Here is a 24,320-nt window from a genome sequence, read left to right as displayed (position 1 = left end):
CTTTGCTCCCCAATTTCAATTCCTGGGAAAATACTGGTGTAAATAAATACTGACGGTAATGAAACAGAATTCAATGGTAACTGTTCAGAATTTATTTTTAAAGTGATGAGATCGATCAACTATTACTTTAAATATTCACTTTTATTTTGTTGTTCCCTGTGGATAGAGGAAAGACTAAAGACCCAGTGATCTAGATCTCCTCTTCAGTTTGAGACTTACAGATGGTTTGTGCCCCATTTCTATAGATCAGGGTCTCCCACAACTCTTTCACTGAAAGTAGCTTTTATGACTAAAAACACATGTGCTTACCCTTAAGTAACTGTTGAAAGTACAGACAATTTTTCCAAGTGTTTGAATTCAACAATTCATATATGTGCTTTCTGTAACCTAAACTTGCAGCGCTCTGCTTCAAGCTTCCAACCTGGCAGTGGTAGAAGGGCTAGCTTGCCCTATTGCCAGTTGGACTTGAGCCCCTTACCCCGCTGTTTGCCAGAAGGAAGAAATCACAAGTTATTTGGACTAACAAAGGTAGTGACTCAAGTCTTTTCTTGCATAACCGAGTTGTAGCTGTTGCTATAAAGCCCATGTCCAGCTTTTTTCATCTAAGCAATTTATTATTTAGCAGGCTTCACTCCAGTGTTAACTAATAAACAATCATTACCCCCATCTAGTCCCTTTACTTTTACTAGGTCTGTAATCTGCTTCCCCTACAGAAACTCCCCCAGCTTCCATGCAGACAGAGAAACCACGTCTGAGGGCAGGACGACCGCATGATTCCCCTGGGGACGGTTTGCTTTGGCCCTGGAGGTGCTTCGTGTGGGGAATGGGATTTCCATTTCCCAGCGTTTCCTTTGGTGGATTTCCCTGGCAAGGAATCACTAACTGCGCCGGCCTGGTGCCAACGGCTGACGCTCAGATCAGATGCTGGGAGAAGGAGGATGCTGCTGATCCTGGACTGAACTTCTGGTGCCCGGGAAAACCAAATCGCCTCTCCCTTGCTGGGATCGCAAGGAGCAGCGCCAGGAACTCCCCCCACCCTCTGCTCTGAAGCGAGCACGCTCCTCAGCAGAGCCAGGTCTGAGACCCTCGATAGCTGGGGGGGCGGGCGGCATCTTCCCGGGGTCGCGCAGGGGATTCCGGAGCCCCCTTGCAGGGGCGGCGGGCCCGGGGCTCTCCCCGCACCCGCGGAGGGGCTGGCTCCGGGAGCACGTTCGGCCGGGCCTCAGGCGGCCTCACGCGTGTCTCGGGGGGCGCTCAGAGAGAGTGGCGGTGGGGGAAGGGCCAGTGACCCCTGGCTTCCTCCCCCGGCCGGCACGGGGGCGTTGGGGCCCTTCCGCCGCGGCGAGCGGGGGGCCCGGGAGGAGATGAGCCGAGTCTAGCTTCGAAAGCGGGCGCCGCCCTCCCCCCCCCAGCTCAGCTTCCGAGCGGGGCCCCCGCCGGCGCGTCTCCCCCCGCCCCAGCCAGCCCAGCGCCCCCCGCGTGCGCGCGGAGCAGAGCCGCCCCGGCCCCCGCCCACAGGGCTGGGGCGGCCGGGCGGGCGGCTCTTCCCCGGCCTGCCGGGCTCCCCCGAGGGCGCTCGCCGGCTCTCGCCCTCAGCCTGCCGGGGCTCGCGGGCTGCAGCCGCCGGGCCAGCGCCGCAGGTAAGCGCCGTCCCTGCCCACCCGCCCGCCCGGCTCCACTCCGGCAGCCCGAAGCCCCGCGGGTAGAGCCCGGCTGCGCGGGGACCGGCGGGCAGGGCGTACAAGTGTGGCTGGCTCGGGGCCAGGGCAGGGCTGGAACCAGACAGTTCTGGAGATCTAGCCCCCGGTCTGAAGTCTACAGCCACTACCCATGGCTAGCGCTGGGGTTTGAGATGCTTAGCTAGGCTTGGCAGCGTTAGCTTGTTTCGGTGCATACACCAACTGGTTCCATTGAGGATACTCGAAATGTACAGAGAGGCGAGGAAAGGAAAGTGCTGCTTGAGAACTTCTTAGAGCTGGATTTAAGGATATTTACAGTGTATATTTTGACTTGTGATGTTGACAATTTGTGTAGTGGTTATAAAGCTTTAGCTTTTTGAATCTCCGCCTCTACTGTCATTAAATAACTAGCTGCTTCCCCCAGCATCTGATCCCTGCCCATAGTTTCCTACAACTGTGAAAATGTAAATGGATAAAAATAGAAAAAATGCTTAAAACCAATACTTTGGGGCAATTGTGAACACCTATAGCAATAAAAACAGAAAAGAATGCTGAAAAATAAACATTGAGATTATCAATTAAAATTATAAATAAAAGAAACCCACACATTCTGTCAAACCTTTGTATAGAGGAGTCAAGAAGATTCACTGGTTCTTAGCTCTTTCAAGCAAGGACTCTACCAGCCCTGCCTCTCTTATAGACAACCAGATCCTTGCTACTATCCTTAGGTACTATAGGGCAGTAAAAAATAGTCACACTGAATCCCCCATAAATGTGAAAACACCATTAGCAACCTCTGTGTTATATTTATGACTGTATTTTGTATGTAATGAAAGAGCTAATGTGTTTGAGCCTCACTGCTTTCTCCTGCATAGTCTCAGAACAGCTCAACTGTGTATCAGAAGCTCTATACTCAAAAAGAAAAGGAGGACTTGTGGCACCTTAGAGATTAACCAATTTATTGGAGCATCAGCTTTCCTGAGTGAGCTGTAGCTCACGAAAGCTGATGCTCCAATAAATTGGTTAGTCTCTAAGGTGCCACAAGTCCTCCTTTTCTTTTTGAGTATAGAGCTTCTGATACACAGTTGAGCTGTTCTGAGACTATGCAGGAGAACATGTTTGCGGATACAGACTAACATGGCTGCTACTCTGAAACAAGCACTATACTGTATCTAAAGGAGATTCTCCTTTGAACTCAGGTGGTAGGGGCCTATGCTTTTGGAGTAGGAGAATCTGAGTTATGTCCCCAGTTTTTGCGGTAAAGTTCTGAGTGGTCATGGTGTACAGCATGTCAGAGCATTATGACAACTATGAAGTCCTGAGTAGTCACAGATTTTTTTAAATTTCTAGTGTCAACTGTGTTGTTTACTATTGGGGACTGAGGTGGAGAGGAATGTATTTTGCCGAAGAAAGCACATGAGTGTATTTCTTCATTTTTTTTTGTGCTGTCAAACAACTAACTGACACTCCTGCCCCACATAGATAGCTACATTTCAGTGGTGGGTGAAGTGATTCCATATCCTGTCCTATATTCAATATGACTATGAATTGTGTAAGACTAAGCTCCCAGTTTTATGGGGCCATTCACATACTTCAGTATGTTATGTAACATTTAACATTTACGTTGGTCTTAGGTTTTGTAAAAAACTTGTTTTTAATACTACTACTTACTGATGTAAATTTGGGGGCAAATTTGACCTCACAATAACTGTTTGTTTAATAGTTGTGCAAAAGTATATATGATATCTTACAGTTATATATTAGCCTTAAACTCTTTACAAATGGCTCATTGCTGAATCATGGCCACCTCTGGGGTAAAACATAAGAACTGTTTTGACAAGACAAAATACAGCTCTGAAGAACACTGTAGCCTATTGAAATGGCAGGGGAATATAAATTAAGTAGAATATATTTAGTTAATCTGGAAATTGGCCAGTTGTTGTTACTCTCTAGCCTCATGAAAATTGTTGTGGGATCTTCAGTGACCACAAATGGTCCGAATCTCAGTTTTAGAAGACAGCATTTCAGTATCATACTGACCCCTACCATGATGCTGGACATTAGGTTAGTGTTAACTCAGAGGGGAAGAATGCAACCTCCTGATTTACAAAGCACTTTCTGAAGCATTTGGCTTTTCTTCTTAGGCCACCATTCAAGAAGTGAACAGGCTTGACTCTGTTTAGCTTGAGCGATTGGAAAAAAAGTCATATGTGGTTTGGTATGCCTGTCCTAATAAGGGGCACTAAGATAGAAGGCATAGTCTTAACAAATCCCAACACATCTAGGGATAAGGAACTCTAATAATGGTGAGACATGCATATGATTTTTCTATGAACATTGAAATGTTTGAAACTGAAAACAGCTTTAATCATATTCTATACTATTTCCTTCAAATGTGTGTTTTAAAATCTAGATTTTTAAAATTTGGCTTTATAAATAATGGTGTGTCTGTGTGTATGTATATATATATATATATTTAAATAAAATGGTATTCAAACTAAATCTGACATACTTCTATGTTACTATTTTAATAAAGAAAATATAACATCAGGCTGGTTATATGAGGCTGCAATTAAGGCCGAATCCTGCAAATATGTACATGCTTAACTACTTCTGTAAGTAGTTCCACTGACTTCAGTAGGACTACTCATGAGTAAAGTATAATGCATGCTTAAGTGTGTGCAGGATTGAGGCCCAAGAATATAATAGTAAGGTGTATTTTAGGCATTTTATACAAACTAGAGGAAGACTAATCAGATATAAATAATTTAGTATGATTGGTACACGCTACTCAGGTGAGGAGAAAACACCAACTGCCACTATTTCACATATAATCAGATCACTAATGACAGATTGTTCTCATTGATAAGCCATGCTCACAATTAAACTTTGTTTTCATTATAAGTAAGGAGTATCTGGAATGCACTACTTCATATCCTGAACATTCTGTTTTAGGCAGATGATGGTGTTCATTTCACCCTTTCTTCAACCTGACTTAGCAGCATTGGGGTCGGTATGGAGAAGATAGCATGCCTGTATTTTTTTTTTTAATAGAGCTTTCAGTTTGTAACTAAGCAGCTGTATGTTAGGAGACAAAACTGAACAGCCAACTTGTATTATATATCACATAATATGCACTTTACAAATATAGTGCCTTTTCAGAGTAGACAAAACTAAATTTCCCAGTACCACAGTGCTACTATTCTGGTAATTTTGAAACTCTGATGTCTAGCACAAACCCATAACCAGAGAGTGCAGATGTATCTGCCCCAAAAGAACAAGTTTAATGAAAAGATCTATTGTCCAAGCAGCAGCTGAAGAAAAATCACTAACAGGGTGGTTGATGCTGTCATAAAATAAGAATCCCCTTTGGTAAATCCTGCTCAGTGGAAATTGTGAAGAGTGAACCATTCTGTGGGTGTACTGCTTTCCAAGATCACTGTAAACTTTTATTATGGTAAATTTCTGAAATTCTTGAAATTATCATTAGTTGCTTTGAATAATGTTGTCAATATTAGCCACAGTGATATTAACAGGGCCAGATATCACAGAGATGGGTGCATTAGAAACAACTAACAGATGCTATATTATTGTTTCTTATTTCATTAGAGATGTAGAAAATGAAGTGATATAAAATATAACTTGAAATGTATTCTTAAAGAAAATATACTTAACACTTTCACTAAGTTGATTAGATAATTAAATTGAGTGAGTGTGAGCAAGAAAGTATTACTATGACATTTATGTAGCACAATGACATGGCAATGTGGAAGCTGAAATGTTGAGTATGTTATAATATGCTGTGTGTTTGTAAGGAATATGTTGGTCTTCTGATTCAAAAAGGTTTTTTATTTTCATTTTACTTTTTTAATATATCTTGTTTGTCAAAAATGGTAAGATAAGAAAACTAAATAATCCTTTTACATCAACAGTAAAAAGTAAAGATGGTAAAAGTTTTAGTAGATTCTGATTAGGGATGTAAAATATTAAACGGTTAACTGGTAAGTATTAGTCTTACCGTTAACCTACCCTAACTGTTAATTGCGGGTCTCAAACCGGTTCTCCTGCGCCGGGCCGCATCAGCCCGACCTGAGCCCTGGGCTGCCTGCAGCCCCGGGCTGGCCATAGGAGCTTCGCAGGGGCTGGCCAGCAGGTCAGGGAGAGTGTGTTTAGGCTGCAGGCTCTGTTGGGGAGTTAAGTAGTCCCCAGCCTCCCCTTGTGCTACTGGAAGGGGTTCGGCTGCGGAGGTGGACAGCGCACTGGTCAGTGAAGAGAAGGGAAGCTGCTGCTGGGGTGGCATGGAGCATCTGTGGATGCTGCATTGGGACAAACCAGGTAGCTGGGGCCCCTCTCCCTTTAATGGGTTAACCGATATAATTTTAATAGTTTAAATGGTTATCTTTTTAAATGATATTTACATCCCTAGTGCTGATAAAGGATCACTGAGGATTTTTTTTGCCGAACTCTATACAACTTACGGATCTTATAATTATTTTTCAGTGACTAAGCTGGTGGCGGTCTTGAGCTCTAACTATGAGCTACACTCAAATTACTATAACATACAAATAAAATATGAATGGGTTAGCAGATATTGGTAAGTCAAAAACTATTAGTAAGGATTTTAAGGAGAGAACTAAGAGTTAAGAGGTTCTAAAAACTTTCCAAGTTTTTCTTTTACCACATGATAGTTTAAAATTAACTGTAATCAGCTCATACAAACTGAACAGATATTTAGTGTAGGTCTGACTGAGCTGCATGCACGATATTACAACAGGCAATGTATTCAGATGTGTACCTGTTTACATGCTTAGCTATGTTTATGATTTTTGTGTGTGTTAGATCGGGGTGGGCAAACTTTTTGGCCCGAGGGCGACGCTGGGATTGTAAAACTATATGGAGGGCCGGATAGGGAAGGCTGTGCCTCCCCAAACAGCCTAGCCTCTGCCCCCTCCCACTTCCCACCCCCTGACTGCCCCCCTCAGAACCCTCGACCCATCCAACCCCCCCGGCTCCTTGTCCCCTGATGCTCCTTCCCGGGACCCCCGGTCCCTATCCACACACCCCTGCTCCCTGTCCCCTGACTGCCCCACCCCCTATCCACACCACCGCCTCCCGGGACTCTCATGCCTTTCCAACCCCCCCTGTTCCCCGTCCCCTGACCGCCCTCCCAGAACTTCTGCCCCATCCAACCTCCCCGTGATAGGCCCCCCGGGACTCCCACACCTATCCAACCACCCCCTGCTCCCTGTCCCCTGGCTGCCCTTGGGGACCCCTTGCCCCAGCCCCCTTACCATGCTGCTCAGAGCAGCATGTCTGGGAGCCGCACCACCCGGCCAGAGCTAGACACACTGCTGCGCTGCCTGCAGGAGCGCGCACCCCCGCCGCCTAGAGCGCTGCCTGGGCGGTGTGGTGGGGGGGGGAGGGGACAGCAGGGGAGGGGCCAGGGGCTAGCCTCCCTGGCCGGGAGCTCAAGGGCCAGGCAGGACGGTCCCGCGGGCCGTAGTTTGCCCCCCTCTGTGTTAGACTATTTAAAATGTCCTTAATAAAATTTAAATTCTTAAAAATTGCTACAAATAAAATCATTTTTTGTGTGATTGCTCATGTTGTTTCTGAGAAACTACACAATAAAATCCAGTTAATTCAATATAGCTACCAAGTGTCAAAACTAGGAATATGGGGATTCAGTACTGTCACAAAACTAGTGGAACAGTTGCTCTGTGTTACTCTCCTGAATTATGACAAAATGTTTGATTGCTCATATTATTTGTGAGCCTCCTGTAGTGATCATTTATGCTAGTCCAGCCCTACAGCTGGGCTGAGTTTGCCCAAAGCAAAGGAAGAAAACAGAAAGCAGTGGTTTCCTTTGACCTGTCCCCACTGCAAAAAAGTCAGTGATTCAGCTGGGAGGGGTGTGGTATGCCACTGTCTCCAAGACTCCCCATTAGAGGGTGCAATGGGAAATGGGTAAACTGGGTGTGCCTTGTGGTTGGCCCAGTCTCCAAGATTGTTTGGGCTGAAGGGGGAGGAGGGACACATTGCACCACTGGTGGTTCAGCTTCATACCCCACTTTAGTTGCTGTGTATAAACTCACCTCCTTATTAGCTTGCCCAGTTTCTATAGTAACCATAAGAGCAGTTGTGGGAAAGATGCCTTGAAATCTCTACATTTTCTGTCCTGCAGAGAGCTCCTTTTGCCTTTCTAAAGAGGATTTTCTGATACTGATACCTTGGCTGGCTCCTGTACTGAAGCAGCAATGCAGGGAGAAAGGAAGGTCTGCTTCCTGCAGAGGTCTCTGAGTGCCTTGCTGGTGTCCCCTAAGGTGCAGGAGGTGAGGAAGTAGTGAAGGAATAACTCCCTATAAGCTCCAATAGTATCAGCTAGAGCCACTGGAAAAACACAGTCCTGTCTTCAGCTGACCCTCACTCTCAGAATATCCCAGCTGTTTCATTGGAGCTTAGGTTGTAGCATATTAGCCACAACTTCTCTATTGGTCATGTGACCAATCTGGCATGCTGTAGGGTTCGTAGCTGCTGTTCCAGGATCTCTGTGGTCAGTCCGGAGCTCTTCCCTCACACTCCATTCTCAGCAGAGAGGACATGCTATGAGAACAGTTGAAGCAGAGCTGGGGTAGGCATCAGAACTCCACAGCCCAAATAAAGATGTCCACTACTTATAATGGTTTGCACAGCCCATTGATTTTTAAGCATTCAAGTTGAAGCTCCCCATAGAAGGAGCTAAAAATGCCATGCAGTAACTGTACCAAGAGAATCGTGAAGTGTATTGTGTGGGTTAAAGCATTATCCTTAGCTGAAGTGCTAAGGTTTCCTTATGTGTCAGAGCAGCTGTAAACAAGGAGATTATGCCCAGGCTCACATTTTCAGGCCATGTAGACATCCAGAGCCTTCAACCAGAGATTTTCCAGATAACTCATGGGCTGGATCAGTGAGACAGCTGAGGCCCTGGAGAGTGATAGAGGTGCAAGATAGCTGCTTCCGGGAACGGGGAGAAGTTCCTTTTCTTAAGTTTCTGAAAGAGATTGTTGCTTCTGTGCTGTATTCATAGATTTTTAAAACCAGAAGGGACTATTATGATCATCTTGTCTGACCTCCTGCATAGCACAAGCCCACCAAGTGAATCTTGCATTGAAGCCATAACTCCTGGTTTAGTGATAGCTTATCTTTTAGAAATATATGTAGTCTTCATTTAAAGATTTCGAGTGATAGAGAATCTCCGTACTTCTACTCAATATTTCCCTGCTTATGCATCTGAAGATCACATTTGCTTCCTTTAGCATCACATCACACTGTTAGCTCATGTTTAGATAGTTATCCACCATGATCCCTAAGACAAAATTTTCAAAAGCACCTAAGTCCTATTTTCAAAAGTCACTTATGCATCTAGGAGCCTAAATCCCATTGACTTTCAATGGCACTTAGGCTCCAATTTTCAAAAGTTCCTAAGTCCTTTTGAGTCAGTGCTTTCCAAACAATAGTCCATCATCCTATAAGTGTTACCTATGTTCTTGGTTCCTACAAACATCTCCTTGCATGTTTGAGTGAGCCCAGTTTACCATATAATACAGACAGCTCTATAGAGCTGACCTGTCATTATTTATCACTCCAACAATTTTTGTCATCTGTAAACTTTAACAACAATGATTTTATATTTTTTCCAGGCCACTAATAAAAGATATTGAATAGCATTGTGCCAAGAGTAAATTTGTCTCATCCCTGTTCAAGGAAACAAATTACAGTAAGGAAATACCTGAGTCTGCCTCACTGATCTCTACTTCAGAGCGAAAACTGGCCTGCAAGGCCCCAAATTCTGCTGCTACTAAAAAAAGGGGCCACATTTGCACCCCATTCTCTGCATTAGGGACCTGGTATGAAAGCAGTTGAGGGAGAGTTGGGGCAGACACCAAAACAACCCAGCCCCAGTAGAGAGATCCACCGCTTCTAAGGCCTTTTGCATGGCTGCTGGTCAGAGGCTGAGACTGGTTGCCGTGGAGTGGACAGGGACACGAGGACAGATCATGAGTGGATGATGGGCCATTACATGAATAACCACATTGCTGGGTCTCATCTTCAGAGGGACAGATTTAGCACCCTATCCTATATGGTATTGTGCATCTCCTGTGATGGCTGCTGAACATCCATTGATTCCCAATACTTACTCTAAGCCTCACAGAATTGGGACCCTTAGTTTGCTAGCTCCTGGGATAGGACTGGAGCCCTATATGATTCTGCATGTCAGGTTTGGGATTGTGTACTAAATAAAACATTTCTAGCATCTTATAAAGCATTGTTTAGATGATAATTGCCATTAAAAAGTGCTTATGAGATTTAATGTTGCCTGTGAAATTTGCCAGCTTGTTCCTCCATGTGGATGAGACCTCTCCTTACCCATTACCAGATCCTTGCCATTTTTCATAGGTCTCTTTCCTAATATAGCCGCCTCTTGAGTAAACTAAACCCATTTTTTCTGCACTGATATCACCATGCCAGCTATCGAGGCAAGGCTCCTTGGTGGTGAAGTATGGGTAGCCAGCAGTTGGTGTTGGGGGGTGATTCCTGGGATGTATTACCTCACCTCTCAACTTCTTTCCTTGTGCTTTCTGAACTGGGTGCCCCTCACGTTGTAAGAACCATTGACCACAGCATCATGTTCTGGATTTGGAGGTGGTTGGCCAAAAATGGGGAGGGCTGGGATTCAGATAGGGTGCAGTCAGGATCACGTAGGAAAGCAATGAGGGTGTGCACTGGAACCAGCTTATGCTCCTTATCAGTGCCATGTAAGGGAACTGTGGATGACCAAACATAATCTATTTTGGGGGTAATATGGGATATCAGGAAATGGAATGGTGTTGATTAGAGTCAAAGAAGATTGGGCTAAGTAGCAGTAGCAGAAGTTTCCAGAAGCCAGACTAGAGTGGTCAGAATTTCCCCCCCACCTCCTTTTGGTGCCAAGTAGGATAGGGCATAGTGGTATATTGTGTCAGGTAGTCCTTGCAAAATGATTAGGTTGAAATTTGGATTGTGAGTGGATAGAGGTACATGGTTTCTCATTGGCACTTGGGAGGCAGGAGAACTCAGTCCCCTTCAGGGAAAAAGTTAACCAGTCAGGACTGATGAAGGCTTAATAGTGGTACAATCTCAGCATGAACGATTTGCTGTTTTGTACTGGTAGGCATTAAAAATTTATCTGGATGACCTCTGGGGTGCCGGTCGCACCATGATGGAACCTTGCGGCTGGATATTTGGAATCCCTTGTCAACCATTTAGGAAAGGGTAGAATGGCCTCAAATTTAGCTTACAAGGCCTACCTTCATGTTTCTTGGGCATTACAGATGGATTTTATGTTCATAAAGGTGCAGCCAAGAATTATTCCAAGAGTTTTAGGAAGCAGGTTGTGATAATCAGACAATTAAAAAAATGCATACATACTGGCAAAAAGAGGTTAAAAAAGCAGTTGCTAAGGCAAGAATGAAGGCTGAAGAGGAATTAAAAAGAAAATTGGTGGAAGATGATGGCAGGAAATTGGTTATAGGTTGGCAAAAAAAACCAAAAAGGAATCATGAAACACAAGATATGAATAAATCTGTGTGTGTAGGATGGGAACTGTGTGGTGATTAACCCTACAGAGGTAACAGCAATATGGAAGCTGTTAAATGAGAAGAGAAAGTTACACGAGCAAGCATCATCGACAATTATGGGGAAGCCTCAAAAGGTATTGATCTCTCTAGAAGAGGTAGAAGAAGCACTGAATATGGCGAAAAATGGTAAACCAGCTGGTGAAGATGAGAACTGATGATATGATCAAGGCAGTTGGAGATACTAGAATAAAGTGGCTTCAATAAAGTGGCTTCATTATTATTTGTTTGCTGGATTCAAGCTAGAATACCATATGACTGGAGAACAGGATTGATTGTGCCTCTTTGGAAGGGTCAGGGTGATGCAAATGATTCAACCACCTATTGGGACATCACCCTATTACGTCAGCCTCTCAAAGTCCTTGAGAGAGTTTTGGAAGCAAGGCTGAGGTGCAAGGTGAAGGACAATATAGGGGAGGAGCAACTTGGCTTTAGGAAGGGAAGGAGTACTATAGACTCAATATTTGCAATGAGACAGAAGTTTTAAAGTAGTGTAAATGGAGGGCATAACTGCTATGTAGCATTTGTTGATCTTGAGAAAGGGTATGGCTTGATTCCGGAGGAGTTGGTGTTTGGGGCATTGAGAGAGATGGTAGGAGGACTTCAAGAACTGGTGGTGATAGAGGAGCTGTACCAAGGATCCAGGGCTCAGGTGATGACAATGTATGGAATTTCAGACAGTTTTGAGGTGACAGTGTGATTGAGACAAGGCAGTGTACTGATTTGCTTCTCTTCATCCTAGTTATGGTGTTAATGAGCAGGAGAACCAAGCCTCTGGAGATGCAGGGAAAACTTATGTACAATGATGACTTGGCCCTTTTGGCTGACAGCAAAAATTAATTGGTAAATAAGGTATAAGAGCAGATGTCTGTGTTTTAAGGCCATGGTTTGAAGGTAATTACAAAGAATACTGAAATTATGCAAGTAAAGGAGGTGGAAGAAGAGCTTCTGATTTGAAGTTTCAGGAGAGAAGTTGAATCAGAAGACAGAATTTGTGTACTTAGTGGCATTCGGAGAGAGATCTGGAGAATTGAAAAGAGGAATCAGTGCACATGGGTGGCAGTGAAAAAGATGGCAGGAGTTCTGTGGGACTGGCAAGTAAGTAACAAACTGAAAGGAAAAATGTATGCTGAGTGTGTTTGCCCGTGCCTGCTCTATGGTTTGGAAATGGTGGGTCTTACGGAGATGGAAGAAAAGAAGATACAGGTAGTAGAAAATAATATTCTGAGGAGAATGAGTGCATGGGGAAGAGGAACTTGTGACTCTGTCATAGGCTGGAGAGGGCATGTTTGGAGCGGGCTGTACATGTGATAAGAATGGGAAAAGAATGATCAGGAAGAGGACAGCAAGAAAGGACATGGAAGACTGAGAATACTATGGAAAGACTCTGTCAACAGGAAGTTTGAAGAGAAAAAGACTGGAACTCTGTGATCTTCAAATCTGTGCCATGGACCAGAAGTAGTGGCAAAAAATCTCAGGAACCTTCGGCCCTGTGTAAACGAGAAAAGGAGTCGCGAAGTGAAGTATGAAAGGTGCAGCCAATATAGCTATTTTCCTGAAATTCATACGTGTGTGGGTGTCTGTCTTCCTTCCACCAAATCCATAACAACTCTTCACGAGCATATTTTTTGAGAGTTTACTAGCACTAGCTGGTATAAGGTGACAAGTTATTTTTAGAAAATACACTCCACCCACTGAAAGTTTAGGGTTTTGAACAGAGTGGGGTTTTTTGTTTTTGTTTTGTTTCAAACCTTCTTATAGTAAGTGGTAGGATCACAGAATGAAAGTCCCTTTTCTAGACTTCCATCTATTTGCTTCTTGTGAATGACCTAGCAGTAGATCTGTTAACAATGTCAACTATGAAGGTCATCTATTTATACCAGCCTCATAAAGGCCAAGCTGTCGTCTGCTAACCAGGATTACTTAATTATGTAGACCCATCTTTGATGGATATGAGACACATTCTAAACCAGTGTGTCTGGGTGTTTGTATGTGGTGGAAGGGGGGAAGGGAGGGCAGGGTGTCTGCCATGAGCACAGCATAAGTACACATTGTTTGGTTAATCAGAGAGTTCATTTCATTTCTTTTCTTTGTCACAGTTTTGCGCCTCTGATTGTTCATCTTGCTTTTTCTTCACGAAAATGAAGAAAATGATTACATGCTTCCTACTGCTGTTTGGACAAACTCTACTTTTCAGTGCCTCCGCCAGGGAGAGACATCTTCCACCAACATTTTCAAGCCAAAGAAATGGTGCTAACCCACAAGGTACTTTACTTGGTGAGTTGTAATAAGCCTACCTCACACACAAACTATAAATGCATGGCTTATTGGCCTGATGTTGGCTGGGATAATTATAGTAAAAGGGAGTCTGCCATCTGCAGGGGGGAATGAGAGAGATTTTGGTCTATGTGTTTGTTGTTGGGAGAAGGAGTTTGCTATCAATCTGCTGGACCGTGGTGGCCAGCCTGTGGCTCTCGAGCCACATGCGGCTCTTCAGAAGTTAATATGTGGCTCCTTGTTTTGGCACCGACTCCGGGGCTGGAGCTACAGGCAGCAACTTTCTAATGTGCTGGGGGATGCTCACTGCTCGGCCACAGGCCCTGCCTCCACTCCACCTCTTCCTGCCCCCTCCCCTGAGCCTGCCATGCCCTTGCTCCTCCCCCAAGCCTCCTGCACGCCACCAAACAGCTGATCGGGAGGTGCGGGGATGGGGAGGGGGAGGTGCTGATCAGTGGGTCTGTCGGTGGGTGGGAGGCGCTGGGAGCCGGGGCGGGGGCTGATGGAGAGCTGATGACGTATTACTGTGGCTCTTTGGCAATGTACATTGGTAAATTCTGGCTCCTTCTCAGGCTCAGGTTGGCCACCCCTGTGCTAGACCAATGTAATTTATTTCTAACTGGTGTGTGTTTTCTCCAAATAAATGTGTGATATGGGACTATTGCATTGGAGAGAGACCCTCTCTCACCTGTTTAGAGAGAGGATGTTTATGTGAGGTCCTGTCACAGCTGTCTGACCACTGCACTTTTTAGCAAGTTCTAGCTGGGCGTGTGTGCTGGGATGAGGGAATTTGTACCAAATGTAATCAACAGCTGATGACAATGGACCTTATTGTCTCCTATTTAGACACTCAGAGATAATCCCTTCATTTGCATCATGTTGATTTTCTTCAAATGGGTAGAGATTTCCCCTGCTGTGCTGGGAAGCTGTGGAGGAGACGAACATTTAGCTAGTGGCTGGACTCTATAGAGCTGCCCAGTACATTTTCATTGATCATGGATCCCACTTCATAAGATAGTGTTCTGGTCAGCTTTTTGGAAGTCATGAATTAGTTAGGGTCATGTTCAATTACTCACAATCTAATTTAACTGAGTGGATGAATTGAAATATGCCATATTAGAATTGACTTTATAATTAAGGTTGCATTTTGATTCTCTGTTAAAATAGGACTAAAATCCTTATATTTTATACTTTATTAGTGAATTTAGACTCCAGATTTGGTACAGTAATTCTTCGGAGGATAACTAATTTTTCTATGTGATTTTTTTCAGTGTTCCCTTTTGCAAAAGAAACATTTTAAACTGTTCATTCTGAAATGTTGCCATTTTTCCCCCTTTGAGTTCCATTAACTACACATTCAGAAACTCCAACCCCTCCCTCCCATGCATGATGGTGATATTGTGGATATAGGTCACTTCTGAAACTTCAGAATTAAACATATATTTATTCCTTTAATTCATGATAATCTAACTGAATTTCACCAAATTTAGCTGATGGAATTGCTCAGATCTATTAGCTACTTCAGTTTTTTACGCTGCCAGCCTGTCTTTCCACTAGGCAGCCTTTAGCTCCAACCTAAATCCCTCATTACCCCCAACACACACATCCCCATTTATCCTTCCTGGGTTCACCGTGTAGCATGACCTTAAAGAACCAAGGGGATGTGAGTGGACACTTAGAAGAAGTGTTCGGAAGCATGAGGAAGAAGTAGGTGTTGAGTTTGGTTGTGCGCTGGAGTGGCAGAAGAGAAAGGAGCACCTGAGTTTTGTCAGAGTGGAGATATTCTCCAATGAGCCGCCTGGGGTTATGGACTATAGACTATTTCTTGTTGGGATTGTTTCTTGTTAGCTCTGATTTGTGCTTTCCAAAATGTTTCTAATTTATGAACACCAAAGAAACACCCATATTTTATACTAGATGAAACTTTAGTACTGTCTGAATCTTACTTGTATGGATCGAAAAACGGGGCTTCTTTGAAATCTAGAAACTATTACATGAATTTAGAGAAACAGCAGTTCGTTAAACCCTGAAATAAATGACAATATGTTATATGGTCACAGAGCTATGGGTGGGGTACTCAATTAATTGTAATGTGATGTAGGAACCAAAGGGTCTGATTCCAAGTTTCATGTATATTCATGGGCTAGACCAGAAAATGCCTTGCATTTCCTTCATTAATTAATGCCTTGTAAAAGTTCCCTGAACAGGAGCTGCTATAATTTGTATCTTGCCCATGCCAAATGGCATAGTGAACCAGAGTTTCCTGAAGAAGCATAGCCCACAAAATTGCTCTGAGGTTTGAAAGGAGGAAGAAATGTATTTACTTAAATAATTTGATTTGTGTAAAGAACTTATCCTTACAGTATTAGGTGCTTTTTACAGGAATTAAAATATACAAACACAAATATTAAAAAAAAAAAAAATCTAAAAAACCCCACATAATGAAATGAGAATCTTCTTGGACTATTAGAATCCTTGTATATTCTACTGATGCACTATCTTGTTGAAAATGGTGGTTTATTTATTGAAGGATTAAGCTCTCTTAGGCTGACTGCATGGGAAACATTAGCTGTTATTTAAGGTTGCTATTTTATCTTTTATGACTTCAGAGAAAATCGTGCTTAGGAGTCTGGCTCAGTGGAACATGTTTGGTTGGGTTTTAATCTCTGTTGTTCCTTATCGCTGCCATTTTCAGAGGTTGATAAATATCTGGACTTAATGAAAAACAGTAAGTATAAAATGCTGTCACATAGCCATCACAGGAAAAGACTTGTAATTGTGTAAGGCATGAATGTTCTTCTGATGATCCAGGATACTTTATTAGGTCTAATAGAAGAAGTGAGTTTAAGGAGGGTTTTAGAAGGAATGACCCATGGTGTTTAACTTGTTTTTTGGTTCACCCCAATCTTTCTCCTACATTTCAGAGTATTTTTGTTTTGTTTTGTGTCTGCTTACTTTGCTCCACTTCTCTTCAAAAATTATTAATAATAATAATATTTTCCTTTTAAAGATCTGAAATAAATTTTGTTTGCAAAGGCTGAGTAGCAATGATGTTATTGGAATTCACTCTGGGGAAACTGATCCAGGCATGCTGGACTACTATAAGTTGGTTTAATTTCAAGCTTTTTCCCCCACCATAAAGTTATCCTGTATTCCTAGCTATCAAAACACTTCAGTTCCAATTCACTTCCTTCATAGCACTTTTTCTTTAAAGTTTCTTACAACACAGTAATTGTAGCAAATATACAGTAAGTTATTAAAACTGAGCTGATTAAGAATAGATGTGTGTGTATGCATGCGTGTGTTTGTGTATATATAATAAATATAGTGAAATATTTACAATGACCTAACTTCAGAAAAGTGGTTGTTGCTATAAAAAGTGTTATTGGTTATGTATATGAATGTCTCTCTTGATGTTTAAGCTATGAGATATATCTATATAGTCATGTAAGACCTTGTAGGCTGAGAGGAGGAAGGTAGGATGGCTCATGGAACTGGTAATTATAATGTATAAGTATTGTAGCATGATGAACAGAGCCCCATCCCATGAAGAGAGACACAAGAAAACATGGTCCCGATTCTCCCTCATCTTGCATTTGGTCCAGAAAACTGCTTAGCATGGCCTTCTTTTCTTTTCTTTTTGAGGGGAGGTGGTGCGGGGCAAGTACATCCCATCACCCTGGGGGTGGCATAAGGGCTTGGTAGCCTTGCGGTTAAAGTCAGTATGGGTGCCCTCAGCCTCAGGGATGGGTGGCCTACGAACTGGTGTCAGTAGGACTCCCCTAGGCTGCAGGACAGCACAGCCCAATGGCCAGAGTCAGTAGGACTCCCCTGGGCTGCAGGGCAGCATGGCTCAATGGCCAGAGTCAGTAGGAGGCAGGTTGATGGGCCGCCCCCCAAAAAGAGTGACCAGACATCCTGATAAAATTGGGACTGTCTCAATATTTAGTTGTTTGTCTCGCGTCCTGACCGATGTACAGTCGGGATGCCATTTGTCCTGATATTTTGCTTCGGCGGCACTCCGGCTTTTTTGTTGTTGTTGCTTGGGGCGGCAAAAAACTTAGAGCCGGCTCTGGTGGGGGTTGAGCCTGTGATGCCCCCCCATGTGTCCCGATATTTTGTTCTTGTCATCTGGTCACCCTACCCAAAAGGCGGCAGCCGGGGTAGGGGGACCCAGGCCCTCCCTGCTCCACTGAGTCCCAGCCCAGGGCTCTGGTAGTGGTGAATGGGTTCACCACTAAAGTGGCAGATAATCTGCCCACAACACACCGACTGCTGCAGGGACACTGGCTAGTCCTTCCCTGGGCTATTTCCTACTTTGACTCCTGCAGTTGAAGTTGGGGTGTCTTTGGAGTCTCTGGGCTACTCGGGAAATGACTGCAATCTCCCTGGGGCATCTGCAGATACCTGGGCGCCTGCCTGGGCCTCGGTGTCTCCTGCTCCTGTGGTCCGGGATCCCGGCTGCTCTTCGGCTGGAGCCAGCAAGGTGCATCCTTCCTCCTCCGCAGTCAGCCAGACTGAGCTATGCTGCTCCCTTTTATATTGCAGCAGCAGCTGGAGCATGTCCAGGAGGATCGAGGGGGACATGGCTTCTGCTGCTAAGAGTGCTGCCTTAACCCCTTCCGCTGTAATGCAGGACAAGTACACCCCGTCACAGGAGGGTTGAGATTTTATGTATTGATATTTTCAGCCATTGACAGGAAGACATTACAATTACATTCATATCTTAATACAGAGTTAACAGCATGAAGCAACCTATTATATGTTGACCATATCCTGTTATATTGTTACCATTTCCACCCCCTTTTTCCCCCAATATTATTTAAATACACCCGTAACAGGGTGGGAGGGTGGGTGTGATCATTCATATTAATTTTTGTCTTTCTGGGGGAAGGGGGGAATTGAATGTTTTCTAAGGATACGGGGTAGTCTCACAGAAATAGAAAGAAAGGAAAACTAAGGGGAAGGAGGGATTATCCTCTTCGTATATTTTTTGACTATCCTATAAGTATATGATTACTGTGTCTATATCAAAGCATCTCAAAGATTTCAGTATTTCTAGTATATTGTTTTCCTATGTGAAGTACACGGTTACTTTTATCCATTTTTTGTGAGTTTGTCTGGCACTATTCTCACAAAATGTGTTAAGTCTTCCATAACAATATAGTCTATTAATAGTTTTTTCCAGTGACCTATGCTAGGAATTGTTGCCTGGGTCCACATATTTAAGATTGTTCCTTTTGCTATAAAGAGCAAGAATAGGAATAGTTTGCTTATTTGCAATAGGAAACTTTTTAACCGGCCCTAACAGAAATGTCTTAGAACTTGAACAGGGTTTCATCTCTAATATTTTATTATTTCTCTCAGGATGGTTTTCCAAAATTTTTGTATCATCCAGAAGTCCCATATCATGTATATGAAAGAGGGCCTGGCTGTTTTGCATTTCATACAAATATCTGAGGCAGTATAATATGTTTTATTATATAGAGGTAGATGAACATATGTTTGGTAAACTAAAAAGTACTGAACTTGCACTATTTGGTTAGTAGTAAAGCCAATATTTATCATCTGAATTATCCCATTCCATTCTTTTACTTTTATTTCATATTTACAATCTGCACTCCTTGACTTAATAGCTTCATCCAGATTGTCCTTTAAAAACATAGTCATGAGGTTATACATTCTAGATATAACGTTGATTGCTGACACTTCAGACCTATGTATCAAATTTCCTAATACAGATAGTTTTGTTGGTTCCTTTCTTCTCTGAAAGTGTTTTCTCAGGTTGCACATAAACCCGGGTTGCACATTTTCTCTCTCTTTTAAATACATCCGCTGTATTTGTTTGTTTTTAGGATTGTCCATCCCTAAAGAAATCCTACCACTTATCATAGCGACATTTGCCCCAACATCTAAAAATTTCCTTATTCATCTTGGGTTTGAAAGCACTGTTATTTTTTATCTTGGATATTACTGAGATCTGCTCCTTTTGTTAGGTCAAGTGCTTCATCTACACCCAATTAGTAAGTGCACTTTTAAGTAATGGGTGATATTTCATGGTTACCAGAATTTGGGGATACAAGTCCAGCATAGTATTATATAATGAGATTGGGTTTGCTAGTTTCTGTTTTATCTGTATCCGTGATGGATTCTCTCTGTTAGAAATCCATTCCTGTACTGGTCTAATTTGTACTGGTTTATAGCATCTGTTGGAGTCTGGTAATGCCTGGCCTCCCATCTCAACTGGACGTTTCAGCCAATACATTTTGATATTTGGTTTCTGATGTGACCATAGGAATCTCTGAATAGCTTTTTAAAATTTTTTAAAGAAATTTTTGATAGGTGTAGAGGGAATCATGAAAAAAGGATTGGCAGGACATTTATTTTAATCTATCACAGTCAATGGTGATAAAAAGGAAGATTACAACTTACACTAATACAGTCACCATGGTTACAAAATTGCAATAAATTTTGTACAAAGTATGTCATGTAAGGTATCAATGGAAAAATTATAGACTGCTAAATATTATTATCCTGTTTAAATCCATATGTCATCTTTGTATATGAAGTTATGAATATTTTATATGTGTTTGTATCTCAAATGTTGTTTTCTTGGGTAATGCCCCAAGACAGATTTGCATCAAGGCTAGCCAGCCTGCTTGATGACCCATTAAAGACAATCAACTCGCCCAGTGAGCCCCTCCTGGAGATGTTTCAGACAGCACTGAGGCAATGGTTCAGCAAGTCATGTAAGGGCATGTGATAAGGACACGTGATCTAAGACTCCATCTTTTGCCAATAACTTTCCATGCACTTGAGCTGAATATATAGGAGACTTTACATTACTACTTTGTCTGCAGTCCTGCTCCTCAACTCTGGACTGTGATTTTCTAACATAAGGAAGCTTTGAACAAAGGATTGATGACCGCCAATCCCTTTGGATAATCCAGAGGGCCTTTTTGCAAGCTAGCGGATTTACCATCACTGCTATGAACCTGATCTACAGACTCTGAAATCACTTGTAATGTATATGATTCCTTTAACCATTTAATAACTCTTTCTTTTCTTTTCTTTTCTTTTCTTTTCTTTTCTTTTCTTTTCTTTTCTTTTCTTTTCTTTTCTTTTCTTTTCTTTTCTTTTCTTTTCTTTTCTTTTCTTTTCTTTTCTTTTCTTTTCTTTTCTTTTCATAAATATTTAGTTATAGTTTTACTAAAGGAATTGGCTACAGTGTGGTATTTGGTAAGATCTAAAGTATATGTATTGATCTGGGGAGTGGCTGTACCTTTGGGATTAGAGGTGTAATTAATGTATATGTATAATTAATCTGGTTTTTAGTAACTTTGCATCATAAAGACCAGATGTCTGGGTGGTGATAGGGGCTGGATTGCCTAAGGAGACTGTGTTTTTGCTTCTTGTTAACCAATGTGGTGATATAGGAGCTCACTTTTGTTACTGACTTGGTGAACTCTAATGTTAGAATAACCAACAGTTTTGGGGTGTGACTGCCCTGTTTTTATCAGTCTGTTCTGAATTTGGCATTCTCAGCCATGACCCACATCAGGCCCGGTCACAAATGGTAATAATGTCTACCTTTCTAGGTCACCATAAATAATTTTCATTACGGAGCAAGACAGAATGCTGCAGACATTGAAACTCATGATCCTACAGGGATAGCCAGCAACAAAAGACAGAGTACCTAAAGAGAGAACACCATTCTTTCAGACAAGAGGCGAGTTGTATGTACAGAATGGCATTCTATTCTGGGGAGGAAGAGCAGTTATTTCATCAGCTTTTAGGAAAGAGATTATGCACAAAGTTCATTTGTCACATCTGAGAATTGAAGGTGGCTTAAAGTGAGCCAGAGAAATTATGATACTGGGCAGGAATGAATGAGCACTTACAGATGTAACTTTAGCACCCTCGTGGCCAAAATGGAGTCTGCTCTGCAGACAGCTCTGCCCAAGAGACAGCGTTTGCAGGAATGCAGCAGGAAAAATTCCTTCCACCCCAGGGGCACCTGTTCCAAACCCCCCCAGAGTGAACACACCCACCCACAGGAAAAGTACAATGGATATAACAAAGGGAGATATTTATTTATAGAGGGATGAGAGGAGAAAAACAACAAGGGGAAATGTAGGGGGAGCAGTGGAACAGGCTTGCATCCAAACCAAGGCCCCACACTCCCAGTGGTAGCACAGTCTGAAAGGGCAGACACCCAGCAATGTGTCTGCACGCAGAGTTCAGGAGTCCTTAGCAGAGTTTCAGTTCAATGGTGAGTCTTGGGTGCTTCTGGTCATCTTCGGCGCCAGTGAACTTTCCCCAACAAACCCCTCAGGTGCCCTCTTCTACCGCTCTCTGCAAAGCCACACAGAGCAACCACCTCCCCACTTAACTAACTGGCAGCCTCCCTCCTTATTCCCAATGAAGAGTCACAAGCCCCAGTATTCACAGCCCCATGCAGCTCTGGGCAGCAGTGATACTAGGTCCAGCTCTTGCCTGTCCTTCTTGGGCAGTTCCTCCCTGGCACAGTGCTCCTCCTGGCTCCTGTCCTGGGATGTCCCCGATCAATCGGCCGCCCTGTCCTTCCCAGGCTTCAGGCAGGTTCTCTCTCTCCTTCACTTTGTCCAGGGCCTCCCCTCCCTGGACTACAGAGCCACACCCCCAAGTTCCCCTCCTTTCTCTCACTCCTCCCCCTCCCCTATAGGAAAAAGATTTAAAGGGGCCATGCTCTCTAAACCCCAAGGGGTTACACAGACATTCAAGAAAAAGTGTGATGTATGCAGGTCGTAGGAAGGCTGTCAGCCAAAAGAGACCCTGTGGCAACATGAAGTTCCAGAACAACCATTGGCAAAGGTGGGAGTGGATTTGTTTACTTTGGAGACAAAGGATACATGATCATTGTAGACTATTTTTCTAATTTCTGGGAGATAGACTTTATCAGACACAGGGTCCAGATCAGTCATGTGGAAGATAAAAGCACACTTTGCACAGTATGGGATACTGGATATTGTGGGTTCTGATAGTGGAACACGGTTTGCTTTAGGAGAGTTTCAGAATTTCAGTAAGGACTGAGATTTTGATCACGCATCTTCACCGCGGTATGGTCAAAGCACAGGGGTATGGAAGAAGGTGGGATATTTCCCAGGGAATGCCTTACTGTTAAATGATGAACTAGCATTTGGCTGAGCCCTCAAGGGTTAACACATTGTTGTTAATGTAGCCTCGCACTCTACAAGGCAGCACAAATGGAGGGAGGGGAGACAGCATGGCAGAGAGAGACAGAGACACACACCCTGTGTGTGGGGGAGAGAGAGATGCATATTGCCCCTTTAAGTACGCTGACCCCATTCTAAAGTACATTGCCTTTAAAAAAATCAGGAAGTTGAGACACCAGCTGCAGCCAGCAAGTTCTGTCCATCCTGAGCCCTGTCCTGTCCCCACCCAGCTCTATATGGAGAAGGGGTAAGCAGGGGGCAGGAATAGGGTGGAGGGGGACACCCTGACATTAGCCCCTCTCTTCCCCCTTCCCCTGCACAGCAAGCAGGAAGCTCAGGGAGCAGCTCCAAGGCAGAGGGCAGAAGCAGCACATGGCAGTGAGGGGAGGGACAGCTGAAATGCTGGCAGATAGCCTGCTGGGCGGCTGCCGCACAGGGAACGGGGAGCTGATGGGGGGCTGCTGGTCCACGCTGGTTCCAAGCCCCCACCACTAGCTCCAACGAGCTGCTCTTCCTGCAAGCAGTGGACAAAGCAGGTGGCTGCCAAACGATGTTATAAGGGAGCATTGCACAACTTTAAACGAGCATGTTCCCGAATTGATCAGCAACGAAAGAACGTTAACCGGAACAACTTTAAGTGAGGAGTTACTGTACTAGATTACTGGAATACTCCCTCTCCAGGGCCAAATTCTAGTCCAGCCTAAAGACTGATGAGCTGGAGAATGAAGACACTCTTGCTGACAAGCTGAATGTTGTTTGATCCTGGGTATCCAGGTGCTTCACTTGGCAAACTACAGAGAAACCAACAAAAAAGACAAGTGTTTTATTACAACAGATGTGCAAGATTGATGCCAGATCTGGAGCCAGATGACAAAATGCATATACAACCATTAACAGAACAGGATAAATTCTGGCACAAAGCTGCAGTGGTGCAACCAGGAAACCAAAGATCATATCAAGTGCAAATGGTTTCACCCTCACTATCTGTCCATAGTCTCTGCAGGAAAATAGCATCAGCTGGGGACCCTGAACTGGAAGAAGAGACGAGGTGTATGCTTTCTTGAATCAGACGGATTCTTATAAGGAACCAATCATAGTCAAGCTCCATTTAATTGGCAGAATGTGAAAATGGAGCTTGACAAAGGGGTAGTGGCTACAGAGTTGGGGCAAGAGAATGAGAAAGTTATTGCTGATGCATTCACCAGCTTGATTTTGTCTGTACCTGAGCTCTATTCAAGTTCTTCAATGGGGGGAAAATTCCTGTACTGGGGAGAATGGAAGTCAAAGTGAGGTATGGGCCCCAGAGGGCTCGTCTCCCTTTCTTTGTAGTAGCTGGGGAAGCGCCAAATCTTTTTGGTTGGAATTGGCTCTCTGCCTTGAAAGGTGGCTGGAAAAAGACTCCTGGGACCTTTGTATCACATGAGTGCAGGATCAATCAATGGCCTGTTGAAAAGAGAGGAGCTGAGAGAACTCCAGGATCTCAGGGTGAAAATACATGT

At 43.5% G+C, this 24,320-nt stretch overlaps 1 protein-coding gene across 7 annotated transcripts in view; it reads left to right on the top strand.

Moving 5' to 3' along the window:
* Positions 1-935: 935 nt before the first annotated feature.
* The window catches only part of MATN2 (matrilin 2), a 127,491-nt gene continuing 104,106 nt past the window's right edge, over positions 936-24,320 (top strand). For 6 of the 7 annotated variants that reach the window (XR_012157127.1, XM_073330495.1, XM_073330494.1 and 3 more), the window contains exons 1-2: positions 936-1,075; positions 13,429-13,606. Coding sequence is in view for 6 of the 7 variants with exons in the window: in XM_073330495.1 (XP_073186596.1) it covers positions 13,471-13,606 (136 nt within the window). In the remaining variant the exon portion in view is untranslated. Of the gene's footprint in view, positions 1,076-1,563; positions 1,641-13,428; positions 13,607-24,320 lie in introns of those variants that run through there. The other variant, XM_073330491.1, reaches the window with a different exon arrangement.

Source organism: Lepidochelys kempii, chromosome 2 (genome assembly GCF_965140285.1).
Source record: "Lepidochelys kempii isolate rLepKem1 chromosome 2, rLepKem1.hap1, whole genome shotgun sequence".
NCBI lineage: Eukaryota > Metazoa > Chordata > Testudines > Cheloniidae > Lepidochelys > Lepidochelys kempii.
The sequence above is the reverse complement of the archived record's forward strand: the minus strand, read 5'-3'. Positions and strand labels throughout refer to the sequence as shown.